Source organism: Protopterus annectens, chromosome 5.part0, assembly GCF_019279795.1.
Source record: "Protopterus annectens isolate FY-2018-M chromosome 5.part0, PAN1.0, whole genome shotgun sequence".
Taxonomy (NCBI): Eukaryota; Metazoa; Chordata; order Ceratodontiformes; family Protopteridae; genus Protopterus; species Protopterus annectens.
Window position 1 is genome coordinate 1,436,866,333 of NC_056735.1, and position 27,309 is coordinate 1,436,893,641.

A 27,309-nucleotide genomic window follows, 5' to 3' on the forward strand; every position below is an offset into this window, starting at 1 on the left:
ACCTCAGATTCAGTTACTCTGGTCAATTCTTGCAATTGCCAGAAAAGTTATTACTTTGAACTGGAAAAGTAAACAAGATTTGATGTTTAAAGATTTTATTAATTTAGCAAAAGATGTTTGTAAAAAAAAACTGCAAACCATTTGTTATAGAACTCGTAACATTGCTCATAAAAAATAGCATGGCAAAAATTGGAAAACCTTTTGAACAAATGCTGATAGCTTCTCATGGATAAAATGATTGTTTATCATGGATGAATGCACATATTGTAAATATTTTTGTTATTGTTTTATTGTATTTGTTATATGTACATTTGCATATGTTTATAATCAAAACAAAATAAATTTTTTTTGAAAAAAGAAAAAAGGGTGTTAATGATGATGATATACAATTTTTACTTCTTATATTCATCATAAGTGCAATGTACTGTGTCTTGCTAATGGTTGGAAGGAGTCTTTGAGCAAATTCACCTACTTGAACAGATAAATAATTAATAAAACACTCTCTTATGGTCTGCATTTATGTACACTAATAGTAGAACTGCACGTTTTGTTGCAAGGGCCTAAAGTCTATTCAACACAGTATCGAATAAAATACAGTACTAGAGTACAAGTGGATATAATAATTCCAGGATAAGGGTCAGATGGTAGACACCAGAGAAAGGAAACAGAGGGATGGAGATAGATAAGAAAGTACAGCTGTGCGTAAAGTAATTACCACAACAATGCATCTTCAGGGTGAGGTCATTTAAACGGTCAGTCAAAACAATTGAATTTGCTTGCTTTATGTTATTTTTTCTCAGTTAGAGTTTTCCCTAGCTGCAGCTTTTTTTCCTTTAAGAAATAATATACAACTTGCATCAGCACTCTAAGCTAGCTTGGTATGAGATGGAAAGTACAGTTGTGTAAGTAAACGTACCATAACAGTGGATGTTTGAATGATCACTGCTGAAGTAACTTAAGCTATATGGGTTATATGCTGTACAGGATATAACAACCAACCAGTTTCCAAAGCTTCAGGGTATCTTCCATGCACCTGAGCTTGAGCTGAGCTGACTAAGAAGAAAAGTCCAGGCACCAAGCCCTTCAGAGCTTTCATGCCAACTGAGAAAGGGAGGTTAAGCCATGAGAGGGCATTGCTAGGAAAAGAAAAGTGCATGTCCACACAACAGCATATAAATCGCACCAAAAAATAAGGGGGTGGAGGGAGGGTGTGGCTACTGTGGCAGTGATCATTCAAACATCTACTATTATGGTAAGTTTACTTAGAGAACTGTGCTATGTTCATCATATTGATCACTGCTGCATTAGTCTAAGCTGTATGAGTAGATTATCATAGTTTACAAATTCTGGGAGGTGGAAGGTGAATGGTCTGGGAGGCTCTGGAAAATAGTCTTAGCAAAGCCCGGTCTAGATCTAGAGAAGGAATCAAGCTTATAGTGCCATGTAAAAGTATGTACAGAGGACCAAGATGCTGCTTCTAGAATCCGCACCTTTCCAAAAAGTCAGAAATTAAGCCAAGGCCCTGTTCAAGTAAGCCTTGACCCAGACTGGAATAGTTTTGTTGTCGTAAGTATAACTAAAAGGTAATAGCCTTTGATAACCATTTGGAAACAGTCTACTTTGGCACAGGTTGTCCCTTCTTACTTTCACAAGAAATGAGTAACTGATAGCAGCTCAGTTGTATGTGGATATGCAAGGTGTGGAGTATTCTTTCTACCTCATTTTTACGTTCAGGAAAGAAAATGGGGAGATGGATAGTTAGGCTTCAAGTAAACTCAGATACCACTTTAGGCATAAAAGAAATATTAATTCTCATTTGAACTTTGTAGCTACAGAAAATGAGGAAGTGTTGACTCACCATAATAGCTTTGCCACTCAGATACCCTTCCTGCAGAGGTCAGAATAATCAGTAAAACTGTTTTCCATGTTAAGAACTTCAAGCCAGACAGGTTTAGCTGGTTCAAATGGAACAACTGCTAATCTCTCTAACACAAAAGTAAGATCCCAAGGAAGGGCCACTGATTTTGCAGGAGGCCTCTTATGCAAAACTCATTTTAAAAATATTTTAATATGAGACTGCATTAGAAGAGGAAAATCAATGAGCAGACATGCTGAAATGGCCAATAAATTAACCTTGATGGAGGAGTAAGAAAGGCCATAGGACAGTAACTCACACAAACATAGTAAAACCATAAAACAACTAGCCCTGAATGGGTACTAGTTATGTTGTTGCCATCAACTAGAAATAGCTGTTCTATTTGCTAATAAATGATTTTCTAGTTGCAGGCTTTCTTGCCTCCATTAGTACCAGTTACATGTCCTCAGTAAACAAGTACCTAAAGGGAATTAAGACCCTGTCATTCAGGCTGTCAAATGAAGTTGACTGGCATTGGGCTGTATCAAAAACCCTGATCTTGTCTGAGTACATTCACTCTGTTAAGAAGTTTGTGTTAATTGCCCCTGGCCATTTCCAAAAGAAGGGAGAAACACTATTGCCTGGACCAGAAGAAAATTACCACACTGATCTTGAGGGAGTCCTTCTGAATCTTCAGAAGTATCCTGGGTATTTGTGAAAGGGTGGAAAGGCATACAAGAGCATTCTTCTTTAATGAAAAGAAAAAAGAACATATCTGTCTACCAGTCCTTCTTGTATAGAGTCCTGGAGTACAACCTTGCCAGATGATTGTCCAGAGAGGAGGCAAATAGGTCTACTTGAGGAACTCTGCACAAATTGATCAAATCTTGAAAGATACCCAGATCTAGTTTCCATTTCTGAGGGTCTGCCTTCTAACTGCTCAGCTTGTCTGCCATACAGTTTTGCTTTGACACAATGTAGGATGCCTGTAGAGTGAAACTGTGCTGTGAAGCAATATCTAAAGCTAACATGCTTAGTCTGCAAAGAGGGTACAACCTGACTCCCCCTTGCTTGTTGATGTACCACATCACTGTGGTATTGTCTGTAACAACTTGAAGAGATCCCAGAAACCAAAGATGATCCAGAGAGTAGACTGCCTCGATTAGGGGAAGCATCTCTTTTATGTTTAAGTGTTTATACCTGTCCTTGGTGTCCCATACACCTTGCACTTTACTTCTTCCTGAAACTACTACCCAAAGTCTGAGGAATCTGTGGTGACTGACTGCTTTGGAACTGGGAGGGAGAAAGGGACACCTGAATTTAATAATATTTGCTGTCTCCACCAAGTGATTTTCTTTCTGAGAAATTCCAGAACTGGGATTTGAAAAGATAAAGAATGTTGCTGCTGGGACAAAGGAGATTTTAGATACCATTGCATATTTCTCATATGGAGTCTTGCCAGGGATATCATAAGAATCATAAATGGCATGAGATACATAATCTTAAGGCATTCATTTGCAGCCCTCAAAGTCTGACAGGAAATCTTTAGAATCAGATCTGGAAAAAGATATATTTTTCCTGTAGAAGAAAAGCTCTTTAGACTAGGATATCTAGCTGACAGTCCAAAAACACAATTTTATGTGAAGGAGTCAAAAAAGAAATTTGAAAGTTTTCTTGGAATCCCAGATTGTGTAAGAAATTTCTCATCCAGGTGAGAGATTCCTGACACTTTGAAAAAGGCTCTTTAAAGATAAGCAATCCCCTAAATATGGCAAAATTCTGACATCCTGTAGCCTGTAATGAGACATAACTGGAGCTAGACACTTTCTGAACACCCATGGAGAAGTGGATAGCCCAAAGGATAAGGCAGACAGAAGAGAACCAATATTGTGATCCACACATACAAAACCTTAAGAAACATCTGAAATCTGGATGAATAGGAATGTGATGATATACACATTTTAAATCTAAGCTTACTAGAAGTTCAAATGAGGAAGAAGGGGTAGCAGGTTGTGGACTTCTGCACTATTACAATCTCATTCAGGAAAGAAAGATCCAGAACTGGTCTTCTGAATTTTCTGTCTTTGGCACCAAAAATGAGTAAAATTATTTCACTAACTGAGGAGGAGGAACAGCTTCTAGTTCCACTGAGAAAGCATATGATACAAGACATAAGGAAAGAAAATGGTTTGATTTGGTGGATGAGGAGAAATCCAGTGAAAAATAGGAATTTCCTCCGACTGTCATTTTTTTGTCAGATTGATCACATTCATGACACACATCTGAAACAATCTGTTGTCAAAGAGAAATCTAGATTCAAACTTTCCAGAAGGGATAAGGGACTTCTAGGGTGGGGGCTGTGTGTTGGGGACCTGATATAGTAATTCTGACTTGCACGACTGTCCTTTGTTCAGGGGGATTCCTGGATTTTTTTAACCTCTCTGCCATTGCTTTTTAAATGTATGTTAACCAGCATTTTGCAGAGACTGTTAATTTTGTTTCAAAAAGAAATGAAAGTGCAAAAAAAAATCTTGGAGAATTTAGAGAAGTAGGGCTGAAAAATCTGAGAGTTTCCCTGAATCAGTTCACCTCTCTCATCTCTCTTTTTAATAACCTCTGCAGCAGAAGCTAAATCTCTGTCCAGTAGGGAATTCAAAATGTCATTTCTGACATCTTCCTTGAGGTTCTGAGAATGTAGCCAGGCAAACCTCCTTAAATCAGTACCAGCGGAAGCAGCCCCTATTGTTGTATTTAACCAGTTTATGATATAATTCAAAGGAGAAGCTGTGCCCACTTTTAATGGGCTCATATTAAAATCATTAACCTGTTTCACTTACTAGCACCTTTCTTTCTAATGGTCTGTAAAACATGATGGAACCTTCTTTTAAAGACCCTTATTCTCTGATATAATTTGATAATAATGGCAGTGCCTGCTTGTAAGGAACTCATTACAGTTGAAATGATGCAGATGTTTTGTTTGTAAAACCTCTTTTCCCTCTGCATCAAGTCTAATTATATATCATATCTAGACAATAATAGCTATGCCCACTTGTAAGGGCACTGTAGTTGAGGTACCACAGATCCTTTTTTTTTTCTTTTTGATGCCCTCAGCAAAAGGTCTAAAATCTGGTAACAAAGAAGAAGCAAAACTGATACGGCAAAAATAAAAATAAAATATTGGGCTCAAGCAGTAAAGTCAAACCAGATCTTTTCATACAGCCAATTCACTCTCTGAACTAAGTCTGCACCCCAGGTGAAACCAGTAAAAACTACTGGGCTTAAATGGCTTCCTGGATGAGTGGGAGGCCATGCAGTTCACCATGAGGACATAATAAGCTTAGCCTGATTCAGGAGCCTGGGCAATGGACCCCCAGCCTTAAACCTGTTTTCATACAAAATAGGTTTCTACCTTGGATCAGGAGGGCTTCCTTGGAAGCCAGACTTCCCAGGGAGAAATGCTGTTTCAGTGAGGATGTGGTCTTGAGTGTCTGATGTTTGGGTTTTTATGCTTTTCTGAGGTGTAGAGCATCCAGTATTCTCTCTCTTCCTCTTTCCAGGATTCCAGTCTGACATCCAGGTCAGTCCAAAGTGAAAAGGACTGACTTCCTCAGGTCCTGGGTAGAAAATGGGGTGGGAAAGGATCCAGCCAATCATCTGCAAGGATATGTGGCAAGTGCTGGTCTGGTGAGGGCCAAGTGACATGCAGAGCTAATGTCATCAGTCTGGGATCTAGGTGGTACCTCTCATATGTTTGTTGTCAATCAAGCTATGGGGTACGATGTTATTATTGGTCTGCCTCATGTTACAGATTTTGAAAACAATTCTTCCCAGACTGGGTGTGGGTTTGTTCTATTTAAGAACAACAGAAATACAAAAGCAGAGAAACTAATCTAAACAATGACATAGTACTGACGGTTTTTGAAGGGACTCTAATTACTGACTATAATGTAGCACTGTAAAACAACAAAAATGCACAGCATTGGAAAAACAATGTGGCAGCCAGACCGAATAAAATACAAAAGCACATTTCAAGATAAATGGGATGGACAACTTATTGCAGCATTTTACAACAACATTGGAAGCAATACAGAGTTGAAAAAATTTGAGTTGCAGCCAGAATGAATCTGACTGAGAACACATTTTAAATCTAATAATTCCATTACAGAATCTTTAGAACTCTCTAAACTAGTGTTTACAGAGCTACACAAAACATGTTTACCAGATAGGAATGCATTTCTGAAATTAGCATTTGCAAGGTTATATGTGGCAACTGTTGATAAGAGTATGACAGTGTGTGGGGAACATTTTGAGGGCTGAACATATTTTTAAATAATAGGTGGTTGGTAAGTGCAACAACATGAGGTCTGCATATAAAATGTGAATTTCTAGCTACACCCCACCCATAAAATACCTTTGAATATCTCACCATAAGAAATAGAGGAATAATGCTCAAAATTAGAAACAAATTTTGAATACAACTCTGATTCACTTCAAATGTAAATAGAATAACAATTTTCCACCAAGCAACCTAGAACCAAACATGCAAGTACATTTCAGCAATATTGCCAATCACACAAACCAGCATTCATTCAAAATCAAAATAAACAAAGACTTCAATATGAATACACACACGTGTGTGTGTGTGTGTGTGTGTGTGTGTGTGTGTGTGTGTGTGTGTGTACACACACAAATTGACTCAAGGTGAACCTACCTTGAGATTCAGTATATAGAATACCAAGCCATTAAAACTAATGGTTTTCTGCACAGCTACTGCACAATATAAAATCTAGACAATATTATATAACTTGTAGCCATTCTTAACCAATTTTTATATTATCACTAATCTGATATAATTATACTGCAGATTTTTTTTTGAAGAGTGTAAAATTATTATTCTTAAAATATTTTGTAATAATTTGGAGCTCTTCTCCCCTGGGCCTCCTGTGAAAATGGGCTTCTACCCAATCAGACTTTCCTGGTAATCAAATGTTAATAAATAAACAGACAATGTAACATTTTGTAGAAGGCAAGAGGCACTACATCACCATACCCCCACTGCTTAAAAAATTGGATCGCATAACACAGGTGGGAAAAGGCACTCCATTGTCTTCTGATTTTGGAAACATACACACACACACACACACACACACACGCACACACACACACTGCATCAAAAGTTAGTAGTGCAAGTGAATAGAGCATAGCTTGTAAGTTACACTGCTACACTCCAATGAGCTGCAGTTTGTACCTCAAGTATAGCAATCAATTAAACTAGATTCCACAAAATGCTATGCATAAATACAGACACACACACACATATATATAAATATATATATATATATATATATATATATATATACAAACATACATATATTACCTTGATAGTAGAACTAGTTTAGGGAGGAATGTGGGCAAGGACATAGAAAGAAGATGACACTGAATTTACTTACTCTAGCAGGCAAACTTTGGGTCAAAGACTTTCAAAACTTAATACTCCTTCCTTATATAAATCTATTCAACCTCCCTTTGGTGAACAGTTGCAGGGATGTTCCCCATGTGGTTGTTGTACTTGCTGTTTTTGTAAACCAAATGATTCACCTCTGTAAACACCACAAAAACCTATACCATACAACATCTCATTCCTTGTATTTAAGATGGAATTATACGCATGGCAGTGTGCTCATGTGGAGCATTTTATAGAGATCAGACATCTTCCATACTTACAGCGCAATGGTAAAGCATTAGCCCCCTTCCTGATTTCTTATTTTTTTGCATGTTTGTCACACTTAAATGTTTCAGATCATCAAACAAATATAAATTTTAGACAAAGATAACCCAAGTAAACATAAAATGCAGTTTTTAAGTGATGATTTTATTTATTAAGGAAAAAATAAACTATCCAAACCTACATGGCCCTATGTGAAAAAGTAATTGCCTCCTAAACCTAATAACCGGTTGCGCCACCCTTAGCAGCAACAACTGCAATCAAGCATTTGCGATAACTGGCACTGAGTCTTTCACATCGCTGTTGATGAATTTTGGCCCAATCTTCTTTGCAGAATTATTTTAATTCAGCCATATTGGAGGGTTTCCGAGCATGAACCACCTTTTTAAGGTCAGCATCTCAATTGAATTTAAGCCAGACCTTGACCAGGCCACTCCAAAACCTTCATTTTGTTTTTTTTAAGCCATTCAGAGTTGGACTTGATGGTGTGTTTTGGATCATTGTCCTGCTGCAGAACCCAAGTGCATTTTGGCTTGAGGTCACGAAGTGATGGCCAGACATTCTCCTTCAGGATTTTTCGGTAGAGAACAGAATTTATGGTTCCATCAATCACAGCAAGTCGTCCAGGTCCAGAAGCAGCAAAGCAGCCCCAGACCATCACACTACCACCACCATGTTTGACTGTTGGCATGATGTTCTTTTTCTGAAATGTTGTGTTACTTTTATGCCAGATGTAACGGGATGCACACCTCCCAAAAAGTTCAACTTTTGTTTCATCAGTCCACAGACTATTTTCCCAAACATCTTGGGGATCATCAAGATGCTTTTTGGCAAAAGTGAGACGAGCCTTTATGTTCTTTTTAGTCAGCAGTGGTTTTCGCCTTGGAACTCTGCCATGCATGCCATTTTTTCCAGTCTCTTTCTTATGATTGAGTCATGAACACTGACCTTAACTGAGGCAAGTGAGGCCAGCAGTTCTCTAGATGTTGTTCTGGGTTCTTTTGTGACCTCTTGGATGAGTCGTCTCTGCACTCTTGGGGTAATTTTTATAGGCCAGTCACTCATGGGAAGGTTCACCACTGTTCCATGTTTTCTCCATTTGTGGATAATGGCTGTCAACGTAGTTCACTGGAGTACCAAAGCTTTAGAAATGGCTTTGTAACCTTTTCCAGACTGATAGATATCAATTACTTTGTTTCTCATCTGTTTCTGAATTTCTTTAGATCGCGGCATGATGTCTTCCTTTTTGAGATTTTTGGCCTACTTCACTTTGTCTGATAGGTTTCTATTTAAGTGATCTCTTGATTCAACAGGTCTGGCAGTAATCAGGCTTGGCTGTGGCTAGTGAAATTGAACTCAGCTTTCCCAAAAATGTGATTAACCACAGTTACTTCATGATTTAATAACTGCGGTGGTGTTGTTGTGGTAGCGTTGTTGCCTCACAGTAAGACGTTGTCCTGTTCGATTCTCAGCTAGAGCGTCTTCTGTGTGGAGACATGTGTGAATGGGCGTACCTTTGTTGAAGGTTGTACGTCAGGGCTGGCAACTCGGGTTATCTTTGTCTAATATTTAAATTTGTTTGATGATCCGAAACATTTAAGTGTGACAAACATGCAAAGACATAAGAAATCAGGAAGGGGGCAAATACTTTTTTATTGCACTGAAAGCAATCACTAGCTATGCATCAAAGTGATATACAAGATGCAAAAAGGAAATAATAGTCTTCTGTTTAAACATTTCTCCTCCTATCCTTCAGCTACATTTTCTTTCAGTAGGATAGACAGGATAGTGGGCAATATGCATTTGGGATACAAACATTTTCTTTAGGATTTGAAGAAACATAATTGGATTATCAATTTGTCTAGCCTAATTTTCCCAGATTTAGTTAATTAACTTAACATTTATTTTAAGGGGTTGATACTATTATTCTTTATATATTTTGTGTTGGTGTTAGATGCTCAGGTGGTGCTGAGTATACATTTAGCTATTACACAAAGAGTTGTTGAGTTTTTAGAACCACATAGTATTGCTTCTAGGTCACATAAGCATTACCACTTTATGCCAATACATCTCTATCTCCTTTACAAAAATACAAATATATTAAATATTGACTTTTTTCCTAATCAGTATAATAAATTGATGAAATTTGTTTTCAGTACTTATTCTGTTTAGTTGTGTAAAACGGATGTCTTTTTATACATGCATTTAATCATAATTTTGCCTTAACCTGTCTGTTAATGTATTGTTACTTTTGGTCTTATGAAATGCATGCTAGTAGACTTTTGATCATTAATTATGGAAATGGTGTCTTTACTAATTTTGGGATAAGCTTTCATTAGAGTGAATAGTCTTCCTGGTTCTTCGATGGTCATGTAACTTGATGTTTTTTTTTCAATTAATTATATAAATAAATAAAGGAATACATAATGCTGTAAAAGCTGGGAAGCAAAACAACATCTGTTTTCTATGAATGAAAGTTGCCTGGAATAAAATAACTTTTATATGCTTTGTGAAGATTGGGTGAAGATAGATGAAGGCTGCCAGCCTAGCCAGATAGAATGTGAGGCATCCGGCCTATTGTTTTAAGACCAGAGTTAATGGCCAGAATTTGCATGCATAAATGCCCTTTATTGCTCTAGTTTCTGCCCAGAGGTGAAGGCTGTAAATGTAGTTTCTGTTAGCCTGGGAACCCAGGGAAGTGTGAAGAATGATGTAATGTGAAACAGGAATGCGATTTTAAAAACAGAGAGAATCAGAGAGCATTAAGCATTTTTGTCTTGACCATCCAACTCACCAGCACTGTCTTACTCTATATGTAAGTTTATCTTAGACTTGTGATTTCTCTTAGAAATAGCTAGAAACTAGAAATATTAGACTGTTTTTTCTGTGATGAGAGGCTGCGGTGGTGGTGCTGCGGTAGTGTTGTCGTCTCACAGTAAGACGTTGTCCTGTTCGATTCTCAGCTAAAGCCTCTTCTGTGTGGAGACATATGTGAATGGGTGTACCTTCGTTGCAGGTTGTGCGTCAGGCCTGGTAAGTCGGTATGTAAAAATCTACTGCCAATCATTAGTGGACCGGAGTTCCGCTGTGGCGACCCCTAACTGAGAAAAGCCGAAAGATATAACAACAACGTTTTTTCTGTGATGTCAGAACTGTACTACTGAATTATTTCTTTGTAATCCCTGAACTCTTGACTAGCACTGTGTAGTAAAAAGTATTGTCTTGTGTTTTGACTATTTGTTATTAAATATTTTAAACCCTTTCAACTGTGGCTGTTTTTGTAGAGATAATTTAAGCTCTATAGAGTACTTGCATGCCTTTGGTGAAATTGTACAAAGCCGCTTCAATAGCTTTAGCCCTGGGCTATACTACCAATTGGATAATAATATTGCACAGTAATAATTGGACACCCTTTTAAGGGCTTTTGAGTAGCTGATAAATATTAGTGGGTGGTGGCAGCTGGTACTAGCGTATAATCTGGGAAAAAGGGGCACAGCTGGAGAACCTGTGCCAGCCTTCCCCAGGAGTGTCTGTGTGGTTGCTTAAACTCTTCTCAATGTGTGTGTGTGTGTGTGTGTGTGTGTGTGTGTGTGTGTGTGTGTGTGTGTGTGTGTGTGTGTGTGTGTTACTTGGGCAGGGACACAAAGCACTGGTTGGACAGAGAGGGTGCTGGAGGTTTTAGTTTGCCCACTAGGCTGAGATCTGGACCCTATAGGTGTGCCAGTGGAGAGTTTTCTTGGGGACCTGGAGAGCAAGGGAGTGACCAGCCCCGGACTGACTGTGATCCCTGTGTGCTCTTAAGGGAAATTGCACTTTACTGTATGTATTTGTTATCCTTTCCTCCTATATGAGATGCCCCTCACTGGTGTTAGTGGTGAGGATTGAGGCTCCTTGATTGCTGGGCTAGGACACAAGTGTCACATGCTTCATGACTTGCTCCATTTTCTTTTAATAAGGGAAACAGTGAGTATTATCACCTCACAACAGGAAGTCCAGTTTCCTTTCACATTCAAAAGAAATTCAGTAGGTGGATTGGAGATTCCAAACTGGTCACAGATGTGATTGCATGCATGTGTGCGCATGTGGATGTACATGTGTGTGTGTGTGTGTGTGTGTGTGTGTGTGTGTGTGTGTGTGTGTGTGTGTGTGTGTGTGTGTGTGTACATGTATTAAGGAAGAACAAGTGCAGGAGGGCTAGCCACCAGTGATGTGAACTATGGTGCTGGTGATAGTCAGTGTTGATGTGACTCTCTGACCTTATATATGGAATGGATAGAAGGGGTTTGATGCCTGTGACAATACACATACAAGTACACACACACACACACACACACACACACACACACACACACACGCATACTCTTGAATGTGTTTATAGATATACATGCACACAAACATATATACATATATACAAGCATTATTACCTTCATTTTACTGGTGCAGTGAATTATTGTGAATACATTTTTGGGTAGTTGTATATCACCTAACCTAGTACCATTTGAGAAGTAGAGATCTGCCCCATTGCATTGGATTCAACAATGCAATGAAGATAATTCTAAATGGTATCTAGCCACTAATATTGTAATAGTAATGTGTTTACCTTTGCAGAACATAAAAAATATATAGCAGTCAGTACATGGACATAACATCACAACCACTAGCATGTTTAAACTTTGACAGTGATGCTGCACATTAGGACTTACCTTTCAGTAATGTTACAATCATCTTCATCAGCATCAGCCCAACAAACAAATCAATTCCAGCAAGCATTCACCTTCTACATTCGTGCTGTAAACTTTAAGTTAAGCAAATCTTGTCTGAATGAATTGATATGAGTAGCCTGGAGGAGCAATTACTTCCAGGTTATATTTGGTGCAACTCTGACATTGATATATATAGCACATATTAAAGCTTGCCTTGCATATAAATACATAATTTAAAGAACAGAAATAAGCAGATGGGATAAGTGAATTCTGGTCTATCCAGAACTTAATGTTTAAAGTATGTTAGGTACCTGTAATACTAAGGACACCCAGAAGCAGAATACCATGAATCCATCAAAAACGCACCAACGGTCTTTCACATAGGAGTTGTCACCCTGCAGGAAATAAACATGTTTAAAAAGGTATGTAATCATTGCCATATTAATATATGCAACACATAACCTTGTCAAATGAAAAGCTCAAAACTGTGTAAAATGCCATGCACTCTAAATCATTTTAGTCAGTCAGCCAAATATATAGATTGTCATTTGAAAACAGCATAACATAGGTATCATTTCTGATGCTATTTTTTCATATTGTTACATAGGTTATTGCATGCAACTGATTATTTCATTTCTTATTACATTTGCTAACATTTTGCAGGAAAATATACATTGTTAACTGTTTCAAATAGATTTTTATTTCAAGCATTTGAAAATATGCATGAATTTCTTCTTCTCTCCTCTTCAACCACTCAGATTTCTTCAAAATAAAAATTCACACTTAGGCATAAAGTATATCCCCATGTGTGTCTTTAGAAATGATTGCTAATATTTCATGGCTTACGGTGGTTGGCAGATTGATTGAGCAGAATGCCTGAAGCAAACTATGAGTCCTTAACCCATGTTGTCATTAAACAATCAGTTAACGGGCAGAGTATATATTTCTGAAACAATAAACCTTCATGAAGCACTGCAGTATTCTTATGAAATATATACTGCAAGCGATAACCTCTTTAATTACAGATCTAATGAGGATGTGTTTGTATGTGATAATAGTCCCCATTACAAACACATACAATCATTTTACTTGACTGCAAGACAAATGGTTGTAGAATTTTGCTTCAAAGCCCAAGAGCACAGAAAAAGCAACATTATTTTACATAAAGGCAATATATCTCCTGAGAACAGGGCACTTTGCATCAACAAGCAAAGCTATTACATGCTTATAGCTGTGTTATTTTCCATTATAGAATAAATACCTAGACACAAAAGAAACAGCTGATGGAGCTTATTCAACTAGTTAGCTGTTTACATGTGTAAATACTCTCCATGTGCATATCTATGTATCTGTTTGTGAATATACTTAAACATAAACATATAAATAACTCACATAATATGTTTCATTTAGGTGGAAACTCCTATGATGGGACCAAAATAATTCACTGTTAAAACCCAATACTTCTAAATGTTTATGGTAGTTCAGTTATTTGAAAATGCACTTCATAACCAGCACTAAATGAGATGCATCCAGAAAGCTGATGTGCAAAATGTTGGCTTTCTGATAGGTGAAATAAGGATGAAAGCCAATATCTCATTGTTTATTCTGGCTTAGACATTGCATAACCTCAGGAAGGGTCATGTACTTATTGTTTAAGAGTATGCAACTCTGAGAAAATATAGTTAATTCGGGGCATTTGGGGGAGGGGGTCCTGGACCCCTTTTAAAACAGAAACATTATCTTTCTGTATGTAACTCTTTAACACAAGAAGCATAAATCAAAAATACAGTAAGCTAAGAACTAGGAGTCGTAACATGAAACTGCACTCACTGGAAGCAGTCTTCACCTTGGAAGACGCAGACATTTGTGCAGTCACAGAGACTTGGTTCAAGGCTGTGGAGAGCACCCCAGCCATACTGGGTTACACCTCCTTCCACATATTCAGACCACAAACTGAAGGAATGAAAACTAAAGGAGGCAGTGTATCAATATTCATTAAAGATAAATACACCTCCAGATTAAACATTATGATTCCCTGGAGATATTTCAGGTGCAATTAACTGTTGGCAGGGCACCTATTCAAGTCATTGCCAGCTACAGGACTCCCTCCATGAATCAGGACACCCATTCTGCCTATTTGGATCTACTTGAGTCTATCAAGATACATCTGAACACCATGGATTTGGGTGACTTTAACTACCCATCTATTGACTGGGTAAATTACTCGTGCTCAAACTCACTTTCCCCAAAGGTTCCTTGATTTAGTTAACTACAATGCCCTGGACCAGCTGGTTGTCATCCCAACAACAGGTGCCAACATCCTGGATCTGCTGCTTACCAATATGGGGGACCACTGTAGCATCCCCAATGTGAGATCTTCCCTGGTGAGATCTGACCACAGATCAGTGTCATTTGAAGTAACTATCACACCTGACCCCCCCTCAACAGCAACTAATCCAAAACACTTCTCCAAAGCAGATTATAACCTCTTACGGAATGGTATAAATAGCTTTACTGCACCTCTCCCCTCAGATGGAACTGGCAACTATGCCGAGTTCTACATCAACGCTTTATACAAACACCTGTATAACTGCATTGACTTGACCAAAACAAGCTCCTCAAGGAAGAGCAAACCAGCCTGGTGGACAACTCCCATTAACAGGGTTTACAATAAGAGAAAGAAAAGGAAGAAAGCCCTAAATTGAAAACACTCCCTCCTCATCTTAAACAACCAAATAAGACTTCTTCTGAAGTCCTCCAAGGGAAACTACAAATCCATATTAGCTTCCTCAACTAAGGACAACCATAAGGCATCCTTTAGTTACATCTGTAACCTAAAGGAAAAGTCCCAGATATGTGCTGAACTGGTAGTTAGTTAATGATACTAAATATACTGAGCCTGTGGACACAGCTAACCTGTTGGCTGACAGGTGCTGTGAAAACTTCACTCCCCTGTCCCCATGATATCCATACCACTTGTCCCCTACCTTGTATCTCTAAAGAACAGGTTATAAATGCCCTCTCAAAGCCAAAATGCAGCATCTATGGGACCTGAAAACATCCCAGGCTGCATCCTACATGGGCTCCAACAAGAATTAGGAACACCACTGGGTTCTCTTTTCAATCATAGTCTAAGCACCAGCTTCATCCCAGCTAAATGGAAAACAGCCACTGTTATTGCCTTGCACAAAGGTGGTGCTTCCACTGATCCTGGGAACTACAGACCTATTTGCCTGACTAGTCTTATCTCAATTTCCATAGTGAAGGATTAGGCACAAGGGGCTGCAAAAGCAAGAAGGAAGTAACTCTGCTTTAGCATTCAGTGCAGGCTGAAGCTATTTTGATACATTAAAAGGCACATTTAAGTCTCCCCTTCGGATTAATTCATATCAGCTTTTGACGGATCACCACCAACCAGCAATATGCAGGCAGCAAACATTAGTAATATAACAGCAACCATGTGCCAGGTTCAGAAACCGATCCATAATATTCTTGATGACAGAACTGCCTGTCCCAGTCCTGCCTCTAGCCAGCTCAAGTGACTGACTACAAGTTATAAGTGAACGGCACATGGACAGAACAGGTGTGTGATACCCTTACCTTAACAGTAGATAACTAAAGCATCATTGCCTTCACAGTTGTGAACTTGTTTGAGGTAATATATTCCCCTTCTTAGGGCAGCTCTGGATCTTATTTTCTTGACCTGCAGTTCGTAGAAAACATGTAGGGAATTTAAACTAGCTGCTGTAATTCAGCAGTGGCAGATCCAGAAATTTTCAGAACGGGGGGGCAGTCTGCAAAGTATACTAGCTTTGGAGAGGAACACTGTGTGTCAAGGTCTGTTAAAAGATCACCTTAACATACTCTGAAAGCACATGTGAAAATAAAGCAACATACATTCTGTTGTACCATTTTGCAGTAGCTGTAGTAGTGTAGAGAAATAAACTTCAGTCCTGCAAAGTTAGAATTACAACAGCAAATACCAGGGGCCAGCCATTTCCTCCACAGACAGCCCCCATATCCGTTGACTTTTTTTTTTTTTTTTGAATCTGGTCTGACACCGTCATGTTAAAGAAAAAGAAATAATGGTTGTATTAATGTATTTTTTTCACACAATCATCACAGCTTGTATTCCATCTTACTTCTCCTAAATACACTTTAGCCCTGCAAAGCCAAAAGTACAAAAACAAAACAGCAAGGCCAATAATTTAATTCACAAACAGCCCCTATAACCATAACCTACCTAATATATTTGGTTTGACCATGACAGAGTAAAAAAAATCATTAATTCCTAAATACACTTTAGTCCTGCAAAGCCAAAAGTACAAAAACAGCAAGGCCAATAATTTCATTCACAAACAGCCCCCCTATAACCATAACCTGCCTAAAATATCTGGTTTGACCATGACAGAGTAAAAAATTCATTAATGTACTTTTCTTTCACATAACAGTAATTGCAGCATGTACTCCTGCTTGTTTCAAAAATGCATATTAATCTTGCAAAAATCCAGAATTACAACTGCAATCAGCAAGGCCAATCATTTTTTTCACAGACAGTCCCCATATCCATTGCCTACTCACAGTATCTGGTTTGGCCCTGACAGCATAAAAAAATAACTATTTTTAGTTATTTGTTGACCCTGCTAGAATAAAAATAATTACATTCATGTATTTTTGTTTCACAGGAACTGTAATAACAGCTGGTACTTCAGCGTGTTTCACCCAATTGCACGCTAGTCCTGCAAAGTTAGAATTAGAACAGCAGACAGTATGGCAAATCATTTCATCCACAGACAGTCATGTACCCATTGCCTCCACACAGTATTTGGTTTCATCCTGACAGGATAAACAAAACAAAAAATTGGTAGCATTAATGTATTTTGTCTCATAGATGAATACTAGGTTAAATGCTTTGTGAGCTATTTGAGCTTAGCATTCTTTTTCCAAAGGTGAGAATCAACATTTTTACTTTCTGTCTTTCAGGGAAGACATTTTACCCATTATACCAACCCCAAATCCCCATACAAATAGTAGCAACAACATGAATTCCATAGGTGCATAGGATGATACTAGGCTATTGGCCTGCTTATAAGCCTAGCCAAGAATTTGGTCCATGTTCCCTCAAAGTCAGCACCTGTTTCCCCTGTCCAGCAGGGACACAGGTGGGATCACAGGGGTGTATTTTCTGTTTCCCATCCAGTTGTCCAGGTTCATCTTAAAGAAGGCTAGAGTGGTACTCTGCTTGACATGGACAGGGAGTGTATTCCACAGACAGGGGAGAATTTGGGACACAAATCTATCCCGCCAACAAGTTCTATTAATGTCATAGACCAGGTTAAGGCCTTGTGTGTGGGTTGTGCAAGTGGAGTTTGTCTTACGGATATGCAGCAACTCCATCAAGGTTGGGTCTGAAATGGCCTTGTATGCCAGACACAGGTCACCCTCTGAGCAGTCTGTATGAGACTGAGCAGAGGGACAGGGCTTTTAGCCTATCTGTATAGGATAGATGTTTGAGAACCTGAATTTTCCTGGTCAGGAACCTCTGTGGTCTCTCCAACTGCTGCATGTGCTTGCAAGGTACATGCTGAAGGGGGCATTGTACTTGATAATGGGTCTGATAAGGGAGGAATACATGGATGTTATGAACTCCTTGTAAATGGATTAAATACCCTTATTTATGAAGTGGGCCATGTAGAAAGCCTTCCGTACAATGGAGGCAACGTAGACGTCAAAAGTCAGGTTGCCCAAGTCCCTCATGCCTGATTGCATGCTTGGTATGTTGTTATTAATGCGATAATTAGTGGGGATGACATTTTCTCCAAAGAGGATAATGATGCATTTCTTTGCATTCAGTTTGAGGCCATGCTTCTGGCACCAGTCATTAGTTTGGGTAAAGGCCTCTTGGAGGATGTTCACATCACTAGGGGAATTTAAGACAGCTCCCAGCTTGCAGTCATCTGCAAACTTGGTCAGCCACAGACCACTGGTTTTAGCTTGCACTTCAGGAAAGTATATCCCAAACAGTAGAGGCCCCAAGACTAATCCTTGGGGTACACCGCTCGTTATGGGTCTAATACTAGAGGTGGCTTCTCCTACTTTGACTGAGTGGATTCTATCAGTGAACCAGTTAGCTACCCATCTGGTAACATACGGGTTGATGCCTAGCTGGGAGAGTTTATCTATTATGCCTGAGTGGGGAATAGTGTCAAAGGCTTTGACTGGGTCAAGGCAGGTGGTGTGCACCATCTTCCCCTCGCCCATGGCTTTGGTGACTGTTTTGAAGAAGGTGACAAAGTTTAACAGGCAGGATCTCCCTTTAACAAAACCAAACTGTGTGGGATTAAGTGTTTGGAGGTTGCCAATGTCATTGTTATAAGGTCCATGATAATGCGTTCCATGGCCTTGCAGATCAGGTTAGTTAGGCTGATGGGCCTATAATTGCCTGGGTCAGTGGACACTCCACCTTTGTGTAGAGGGATGACAGTGGCTGTCCTCCATTCAGCTGGGATGAAGCCAGGGCTCAGGCTTTGGTTGAATAGGGTGTCTAATGGAGCTGAGAGCTCATGCCCAAGTTCATGTAGGATACAGCCAGGGATGTTATTGGGTTCCATAGAGGCTGTATTTTGTGCCTTTGAGAGGTCATTAAGGACCTGCTCACTGGTGATGAGGGGAGGGGGGCAGGTGCTGGGGATTTCCTGGCTTAATGATGGGGGGTACAGGGGGGTGAAGTTTTCACTGAACCTGTCTGCCAGCAGGTTGATTATATCTATGGCATTTGTGTATGTGGTGTTATTGACCACCAGTTCAAAGCAGATTTGGGGTGTTGCCTTTGAGACTGTGGACATATGTGAAAAAGGCCTTGTGATTGCCATTGGTGGATGTGTCTAATTTGGACTCGAAGTTAGCCTTACAAGATTTCACCAGTGACCTTATTTGCTTGTTCAGACAAAGGAAAGATCGCTTGCAACTTGGCATCTGCTCCTTCTTGGCCCTGGATAGCATTTTTTCCTTCTATTATAGTTTGTTTATTGTTGCTGTCCACCAGACAGGTTTACTCTTCCTTGAGGAAGATGATTTGGTCCTATCAGGTATTGCTAAGTTCATACAGCTATGTAGGTGATTGTATAGTTTTTTGTTGTAGTCTTGGACATTAGTGCTAGTTCCACCTGAAGGGACAGTGGCTGTGAAGCTGCTTATACCTATTCTGAGGAGACTGTTGCCAGCTTTGGAAAAGTTTTTCATTTGACCCTGACAAGGGTTAGGACAGGGGAAATAGTGACTTGAAAAGTGATAGTTTTATAGTTGGATCTTAACAAGGAAGATGACACTGCAGGAGTGCTACAGTGGTTACTCATGTTGGTTAGGACTAGGTCCAGGATATTTTCACCTCTGGTAGGGGTTGTCGAACAGTTGATCCAATGCATTGGCATTGACGAAGTTGAGGAATCTCTGGGCATTCATGTTTGGGCTAGAACAGGTCTTCCACTCTATGGTTGGGTAGTTAAAGTCAGCCAGGATCAGAGAAGAGGGTTGACTCTTGATGGATTCAAGTAAGTCCAGATAGGCAGAGTGGGCGTCATGAGTCAAGATTGGGGGTCTTGTCAACAGTTGCTTTAAAAAATGTGCATTAGTCCTACAAAGTAATAATTACAACAGCAAGCAGCAGGGCTAATTTCATCTACAGACAGCTGCAGTACATATTTCTATCTACAGTATCTGGACTGACTATGCCAGGTTTAAACAATAAATAAATAAAAACAATGCTTACATAAATGTACTTTTTCCCCACAAAAACAGTAATCACAGCTTGTATATTCCATATTACTTCATCCAAAATAATGCATTAGTCCTGTAAAGACATAATTACAACAGCAAACAGTAAGGACAAATTTCATCCACAAACAGCCCCGAACCCCATGCCTACTTGAAGCATCTGGGCTGGACTGAACAAAATCATAATAATGGCTACACTGCACAGAAAAGTACAGTTTTGTACCTACCATAAATGTAGATGTTCGAAGATCCACATTGCTGCAGTCCTTACACTTGGGTAGTCCGCTGTCCTCGGTCGACCCGAATATCAAAGTATAAGGCTGACGTCGGTCAAGGCGCATTTGACTGACATCAGGACGTCAGGGTACAAATGCGCATGACCGACGTCATATCCTCAGTCTTTTCTTGCCCCAGATGTCAGAAGACCCTAAAAATAAAGGTCAAAACCAAAAGGCAGCAAACAAACATCCAAGCCCCCTTGCCCTAATTATATGTACAAAATATACACTATACACACAATATGTACAACTCAACCCACACAACCACCTCTAACAACAGAGGGGAAGGAGGGAGGGTAAATTGGACTGCAGCAATGTGGATCTTCGAACATCTACATTTATGGTAGCTACAAAACTGTACTATGTTCTTCATCTCACATTGCTGCAGTCCTTACACTTGGGTAGAATCCCAAAGCAGAGGTATGGGAGGATGGCCAAACTATAAGGAAGCAGGAGCTGCCAAAATGCCCTGCAAAACAGCAGTGGCAAAACCAGCCCTAGATTTAGAGTAAAGTGGTAGGTGATAATGCCTAGAGAAAGTATGCACAGAACTCCAAGTAGCTGCCTCCAAAATATCCTTGGTTGCCACCCCCCTCAAAAAAGCTGTCGAAGTGGCAGTAGCCCTAGTGGAATGAGGCCTAATCCCAGCTGGAATCTCCTTGCCATGATGGGAATAACAGAAAGCAATGCAAAACCCAATCCACTTAGAAATAGTTTGTTTTGACACAGGCTTGCCCTGAGAACTCAAAGCAAAAGAAATAAACAACTGCTGAGACTGCCTGAACCCTTTAGTTCTGTCCAAATAATATCGCAACTGCCTGTGTACATCTAAAGTGTGCAAAATCTTTTCCCCTTTATTTTGGGGATTTGCATAAAAAGTAGGCAAATGAATAGTTTGGTTTAAAGCCACACTAGAAACCACTTTAGGCATAAAGGAAGGATTAGTACGTAAAGATACCCTATCCTTATGGAAAATTAAGAAAGGCTCAACCGCCATAAGAGCCTGCAATTCAGAAACCCTTCTTGCAGAGGTAATTGCCAACAAAAAAGCAGTCTTCCATGATAAATATTTCAACGCAGAAGTAGCTGCAGGCTCAAAAGGTTGTAGAGTGAGTTTCTCCAACACAAAATTGAGATCCCAAGCAGGAGTAGGAGCTCTTCGTGGGGGTCTTATATTCTTTGCCCCTCTAAGAAATTGCTTGAACAAAGGATGAGAAAACAATGGTGGGTCACAATCATAGTGAGACGAAATTGCTGCAGCATGAACCTTAATAGAAGAGAAAGACAAACCTTTGTCCAGTAACTCAGTAAGATATTGAAGAGCCACACTCAAATTAGGCTCAGAAACATCAAAATCTTTTGCTGCACTCCAAAATAAAAATCTCTTCCATTTATCTGCGTACACTTTCCTTGTACTAGGCCTTCTAGCTTCCAAAATCACATTCAAAACTTGTTGTGGAAGTTGAGACCCTCTATGGTTCAAAACAGAATATGCCAGGCTGTTAGGTGAAGAGAGTGAAGTTTGACATTGAGCAAATGGCTGTCCTCCTGTGACAACAGGTGTGGAATCGAAGGCAAAGGCCATGGCGGCTTCCGTACCAGACTTCTCAGTAATGGGTACCAGTGCTGTCGAGGCCAATCTGGAGCTATTAAAATCATCCTTGGCTTGTCCTGTCTGACCTTTAGAAGTACCTTTGGGAGGAGAGGCAGAGGTGGAAAGGCATACACATGAAGATTGCTCCAATTGAAAGAAAGAGCATCCACTTTCCAAGCTGTGGGATGAAACCTTTTTGTGCAAAACTTTGGCAGCTGATGGTTTAGTGGAGAAGTGAACAGATCTATGTCTGGAGTTCCCCATGACACTGTCAATTTCTGAAATACATGAGGATCCAATTTCCACTCGTGGGGATCCATAATTTGTCTGCTCAACACATCTGCTAAGGAGTTCTGTGCTCCTGGCAGAAACCTTGCCTGAAGATTGAGCTGTAAACTGAGAGCAGTCTCCCACAAAATCATTGCTTGCCTGCATAGAGGATAAGAATCGTTCCCCTTGCTTGTTGATGTACCACATGACAGTTGTGTTGTCTGTTAGAATCAACACCTGCCCTGGAAGAAGTAAATCCTTGAAAGCTATTAATGCAAACTGGACTGCTAACATCTCCTTCAGGTTGATATGTAGATGTTGTAGTCTGGCAGGCCACTTGTCTTGTATCCACTTTCCATTTAGATGAGCTCCCCAAGCTTTGTCTGAGGCATCTGTCGTTAAAATCTGACTCGCCTCTGGCCGGGTCACAGAGAGTCCCTTGTTTAGGTGACATTCCTGAGCCCACCACAAAAATTCCTTTTGAATGCAAGGTATTATTTGAATGACAGTGTCTAGATCCTGGCAGTGCTGTGTCCATACATTTTTGAGATACCATTGCAGCTTCCTCATATGCAGTTTGGCATTGGGAAGCACCAGAATACAAGATGCCATGAACCCTAAGGCTTGAAGGACTGTCCTTGCAGTCAGTCCAGACTGATGAGATAGCTGATGGAAGTAAAGGGATAGACTCTTTTGTTTGTCCGGGGTTAAAAAGGCCATCTGGGATGCTGTATTCAGTCTCACACCCAGAAAGCACATGTCCTGAGAGGGTACTAGACTGGACTTTATTTCGTTCACAGAATACCCCAGGCATCTTAGCACTGCTATCACATATTCCAAATGATGAAGAAGCTCTTCCCTTCCTTGAGCCAGAATCAGGCAGTCGTCCAAATAAGGATAGATCTGTATTCCTTTTAGCCTGAAGAAAGCTATCACTGGAGCCAGAACTTTCGTGAACACTCTGGGCGCAGTAGATAAGCCAAAGGGCAATGCAGAGAACTGATAGTGAGAAGTCCCAGCTCGAAACGCAGATACTTCCTGCAACTTAGTCTGATAGGAACATGAAGGTAAGCCTCCTTGAGATCCAAAGTTACCATCCAATGATCTTTGCCCAGCAGAGGTAAAAGCTGCTGTAACGTCAACATTTTGAACTTGGGAATGTCCAGATAAGTGTTGAGGGTAGATAAATCCAAAATTGGTCTCCACGTGTTCCCCTTCTTTGGTACTAGGAACAGGCGAAAATAAAATCCTAGGCCCACTTCTGGCATAGGGACCGGCTGTATGGCCCCTATTTGGAGTAACAGAGAAACTTGCTTGTGAGCCTCTATTCTTTGTTGAGGAGGAGCGTCTGGCATGCCTTTGAAAGGAGGCAAGGTATGGAAATAAAACCTGTAACCGTGGTGTATGATATCCAATACCCATCTGTCTTGGGTAATTAAACTCCAATTTTCTTTGAAAAGTGCCAACCTTCCTCCCAAAGGTGCTGCCAGACGAGAAGGCTCTGGCAGCTGAAAAGGTAGGTCATTGGGTCTGTTTATGAAAGGACTGACCCCTGCCCTCACCCGAAGACTGTGCAGGAGAACTCCCTGTTCTAGGCCTGAAAGAGCCCTGAGCTCTACCCCTACCACGTCTAGATCTACCCCTAGACTGGGAATCATAAGAAGGATCGTCCACCCCTTAGTAGGCCAATTTCTACTAAACTTTGGAGGCTGGACCTGCAAAAAATCTTTAACAGTCTGCATAGACTTAGCCTTGTCTTCCATTTTCTTTAAAACTGCCTCAACAGGAGGACCAAACAACACGTCAGATTGTAAAGGAGCATCTAAAATCCTTGTTTTAACATGTTCTGATAAATTTTGATCCCTCAGCCAGGCGTGCCTGCGAAGAACTGACCCAGTGGCAGCCACCCTAGACGAGGCCTGTACAGCATCAAAACCACATTGCAAAGAATGCTTACCCACCTGTTCGGAAACATGTACTAAATCTTGCAACTCTTTACAATCAATACCTTCTGCCAGAGCATCAACCTTAGACTTCAATTGTGAAAGGAGATAGTTTTGGTATTTCAACATGTGAAACTGGCAATTCAAAGCCCTCATAGCAAGAGTGGAAGAAGTATAAACTTTCTTTCCCCATCTATCCAAGGCCCTGGCCTCTTTGTCTGTAGGAACCGGATTCTTTACAACAGAAGCCTTAACACCTTTAGGCCCCTGGCTAACAGTTTCTGGGTCTGCCCTAGGACTCTTAAAAAGATACTTATGAGCTTCAGGCACCCTGTAATACCTATCCGGTTTAACAGGAGCAGGAGGCAAAGAATCAGGATTAAGAGAAGCCTCTGTAAAACATCTTCCACTACATCCAAAACAGGAGGTATAGCCAAAGGCCTATGCTGGGGTAAAAACAAAAATTCCCTAAGCCTTTTCCTGGAATCAGAGAAGTCCTGACCTTCCCACTTAAAATGCTCCCTCATGGAATGAAGAGTTTCTGAAAAAGAAAAATCCTCAGGAGGAGAAGCAGAAGGAGTAGAATCATCCACATCAGAATCAGAATAAGGAGAGTACTCCTGCAAGTCTTCAGCCGAAGACTCTGAAATATCTGAAGCCTGCTCAAAACTCCCTAGCTCAGGCTCCACCCTAGGTCTCTTATCAGGAGGGGGCAAAGAACCCCTAATCAAAGTAATCAAATCTTCTGCCATTTTAAGCATATGCTTCTTGGGCACAGTTCCTGAAGAGCTAGGGGTAACACCAACTGAAGCTAAACCTGGCCTGCACCTGCGAGAAGCCTTGGAAACAGAAGGAGAGGGCCTAACCACCCTAGGCAGGGAGGGGAGTATAGTAACCTGAGAAGCCCCATCAGCCTGGCCTGCCTCCTGAGAGGCCACATCCTGCAACAACAGAGTCTCTCCCTGGGATCCCAAAGAAACCTCCGGTGGAACCACCGGCTCCACCGACACCTCTAAAGAACCGGCGTCCGGTACTGACGGTTCCTCTAGCCTAGGTTTAACTGCTTTGTCCTTGCGCTTCTTCGAAGAAGCGGGCGTCGGAGCATCCGACGGCATTTTATAATTGCACCCCTTCCCGAAGACTAACCTGGCACAATCTAATCTTCTCTTCATAGTGCGCTTATTGAATCTAGCACAAGAGCGACACCCAACAACGTCGTGCTCAGGCCCTAAACAAGGAATACACAAAGTATGGTAGTCTCTATGCGGTATCTGTTTCCCACAAGAAATACAATTATTCACTTTTCTGACATCCGGTAAACCACTGAGGCAAGAAAAACCAAAATATTCCCCAGCGGGTACTTAGCCAACTTTGACTCGGTCTGAAACTCCGAAATCGAACAATTTCAGAACGCCAACCGGCACTTGCAACGCTGCTTCTGCATCGGACCATGCGGCAAAAAAGACTGAGGATATGACGTCGGTCATGCGCATTTGTACCCTGACGTCCTGATGTCAGTCAAATGCGCCTTGACCGACGTCAGCCTTATACTTTGATATTCGGGCCGACCGAGGACAGCGGACTACCCAAGTGTAAGGACTGCAGCAATGTGAGATGAAGAACATCAGTAGTTACAGCTTGTATTCCAGCTTGCTTCACTCAACCACACATTATTCCTATGAAGCCAACAGTACAACATCAAACGGAACAGCAGGAACAATCATTTCATCTACAAACAGCGTTGGACCCATTGTTACCTAAAGTATCTGGTTTGACCCTGCCAGAATTAAAAATAAAATACTTACCTGCTACTATCCAGAGAAATTCCATGATCAACTTTTTCTAAACAAGACACAAACGTTTCTTCCTTGTCCTGTGAATTCTCCATTTTGTTATGAAAATAACTAAGTCCCTAAGCCTTCAAGCATGTTCCTTCATTTTGATTGGAAGGTTGATTGATAGGTTGGGCTGTACATGTAATAGGGAAGGGGTATTCCCATAGCAAACAGTTGAAACAAAATGAAGAAATGTTATGAGTAAATTAACTTGCCAATAGGCTCGAACAAACTTGTAGATAACAGCAAGATGGACATCGCTACTGTTACCTTATTGAAACCACTGCAAACAGAAAACTTCAAGACACAGTAATATATTTTACATATCATAAGTGACAGAGTTAAAGAAATTCTAAAAATGAAAAAAATCTATACAGCTATCCTGTCAGTTAAGTACATGATGCTCTTTCTTTCTCATCTCTGCATTATTTAGACAAGTTCCTCTCAGCCTCCTTCTTGAAAGATTTATCAGTCAGGATGGAAGACGTTGTTGCATTAGTCACATGGGATTTTAAGATGACTGGTCCCTCCAACTTCATCTTCCATTGTGACTTGTGATATAAAAATGCAAAAAAATAAAGCCTCTGTGGGTTGAAATTGGAAAATACTGCAGATGATGTACACCCTCAACTCCATACCATGTTTGCAGTATATTTTTTTATTTCAGCTGAAACAGTTTAACCTTTTTTTCCATCAGGTTGTATGACAGGTTGTCAAAAAGGGGGTGGTGCACACCCTGTGACAAGGACTAAATCTGCCACCATTCAGAAGTAATAACTTAGTCCTCTGGTGGAGAGTCATCCCAAGAGCTTAGATACAAAAATCACTCTTGAGAAATCAGTTTAGTAATACAATTTCAAAGTATGATACAAGTAACAAGAGGACCCTGCCCTTGGTCCAGGAAAGCAGCTTGCTGTGGGAGGTCTGCCTCAACCACTAACTCATTTAAAATGACAAACTCAAATTTGTTTCCCCTGAGAAAGAATCGCCATGCTGTTATAATTGTGACACTAGATTTCAGCAATCTGAGAGAAACCAAAATCAGTGCTGTTACAACAAGGCAGTCCATAAAACATTGCTTTAACTCGAATAAAAACTTTAATAAAATAGTAAGACTTAAAAAACTTGCAATAAACTCATAAAACCAGAAAATAAGCACTTTCAGGTACAAACTTACTCTTCATCAGATGTTAAACTAATCAGCGATGTCAAAATTTAAAAAAACTTTCAGCCAATCAACATTAATGTTTCAGCTTCCGTCCTAAGGGTGGGTTTCAGTGGAAAGTATGAGTTTAACCCAGGATATCTATGTGCTTGGAACCTTCCTATCCAT

The 27,309-nt window shown here is 40.2% G+C and overlaps 1 protein-coding gene across 5 annotated transcripts in view; it reads right to left on the bottom strand.

Annotated features, from left to right (window-relative positions):
* NALCN (sodium leak channel, non-selective) overlaps window positions 1–27,309 on the bottom strand; it is a 3,563,801-nt gene that overhangs the window by 2,943,964 nt on the left and 592,528 nt on the right. For all 5 annotated transcript variants that reach the window (XM_044071239.1, XM_044071242.1, XM_044071240.1 and 2 more), the window contains exon 4: window positions 12,595–12,678. In XM_044071239.1, the coding sequence (XP_043927174.1) occupies window positions 12,595–12,678 (84 nt within the window). The remainder of the gene's footprint in view (window positions 1–12,594; window positions 12,679–27,309) is intronic.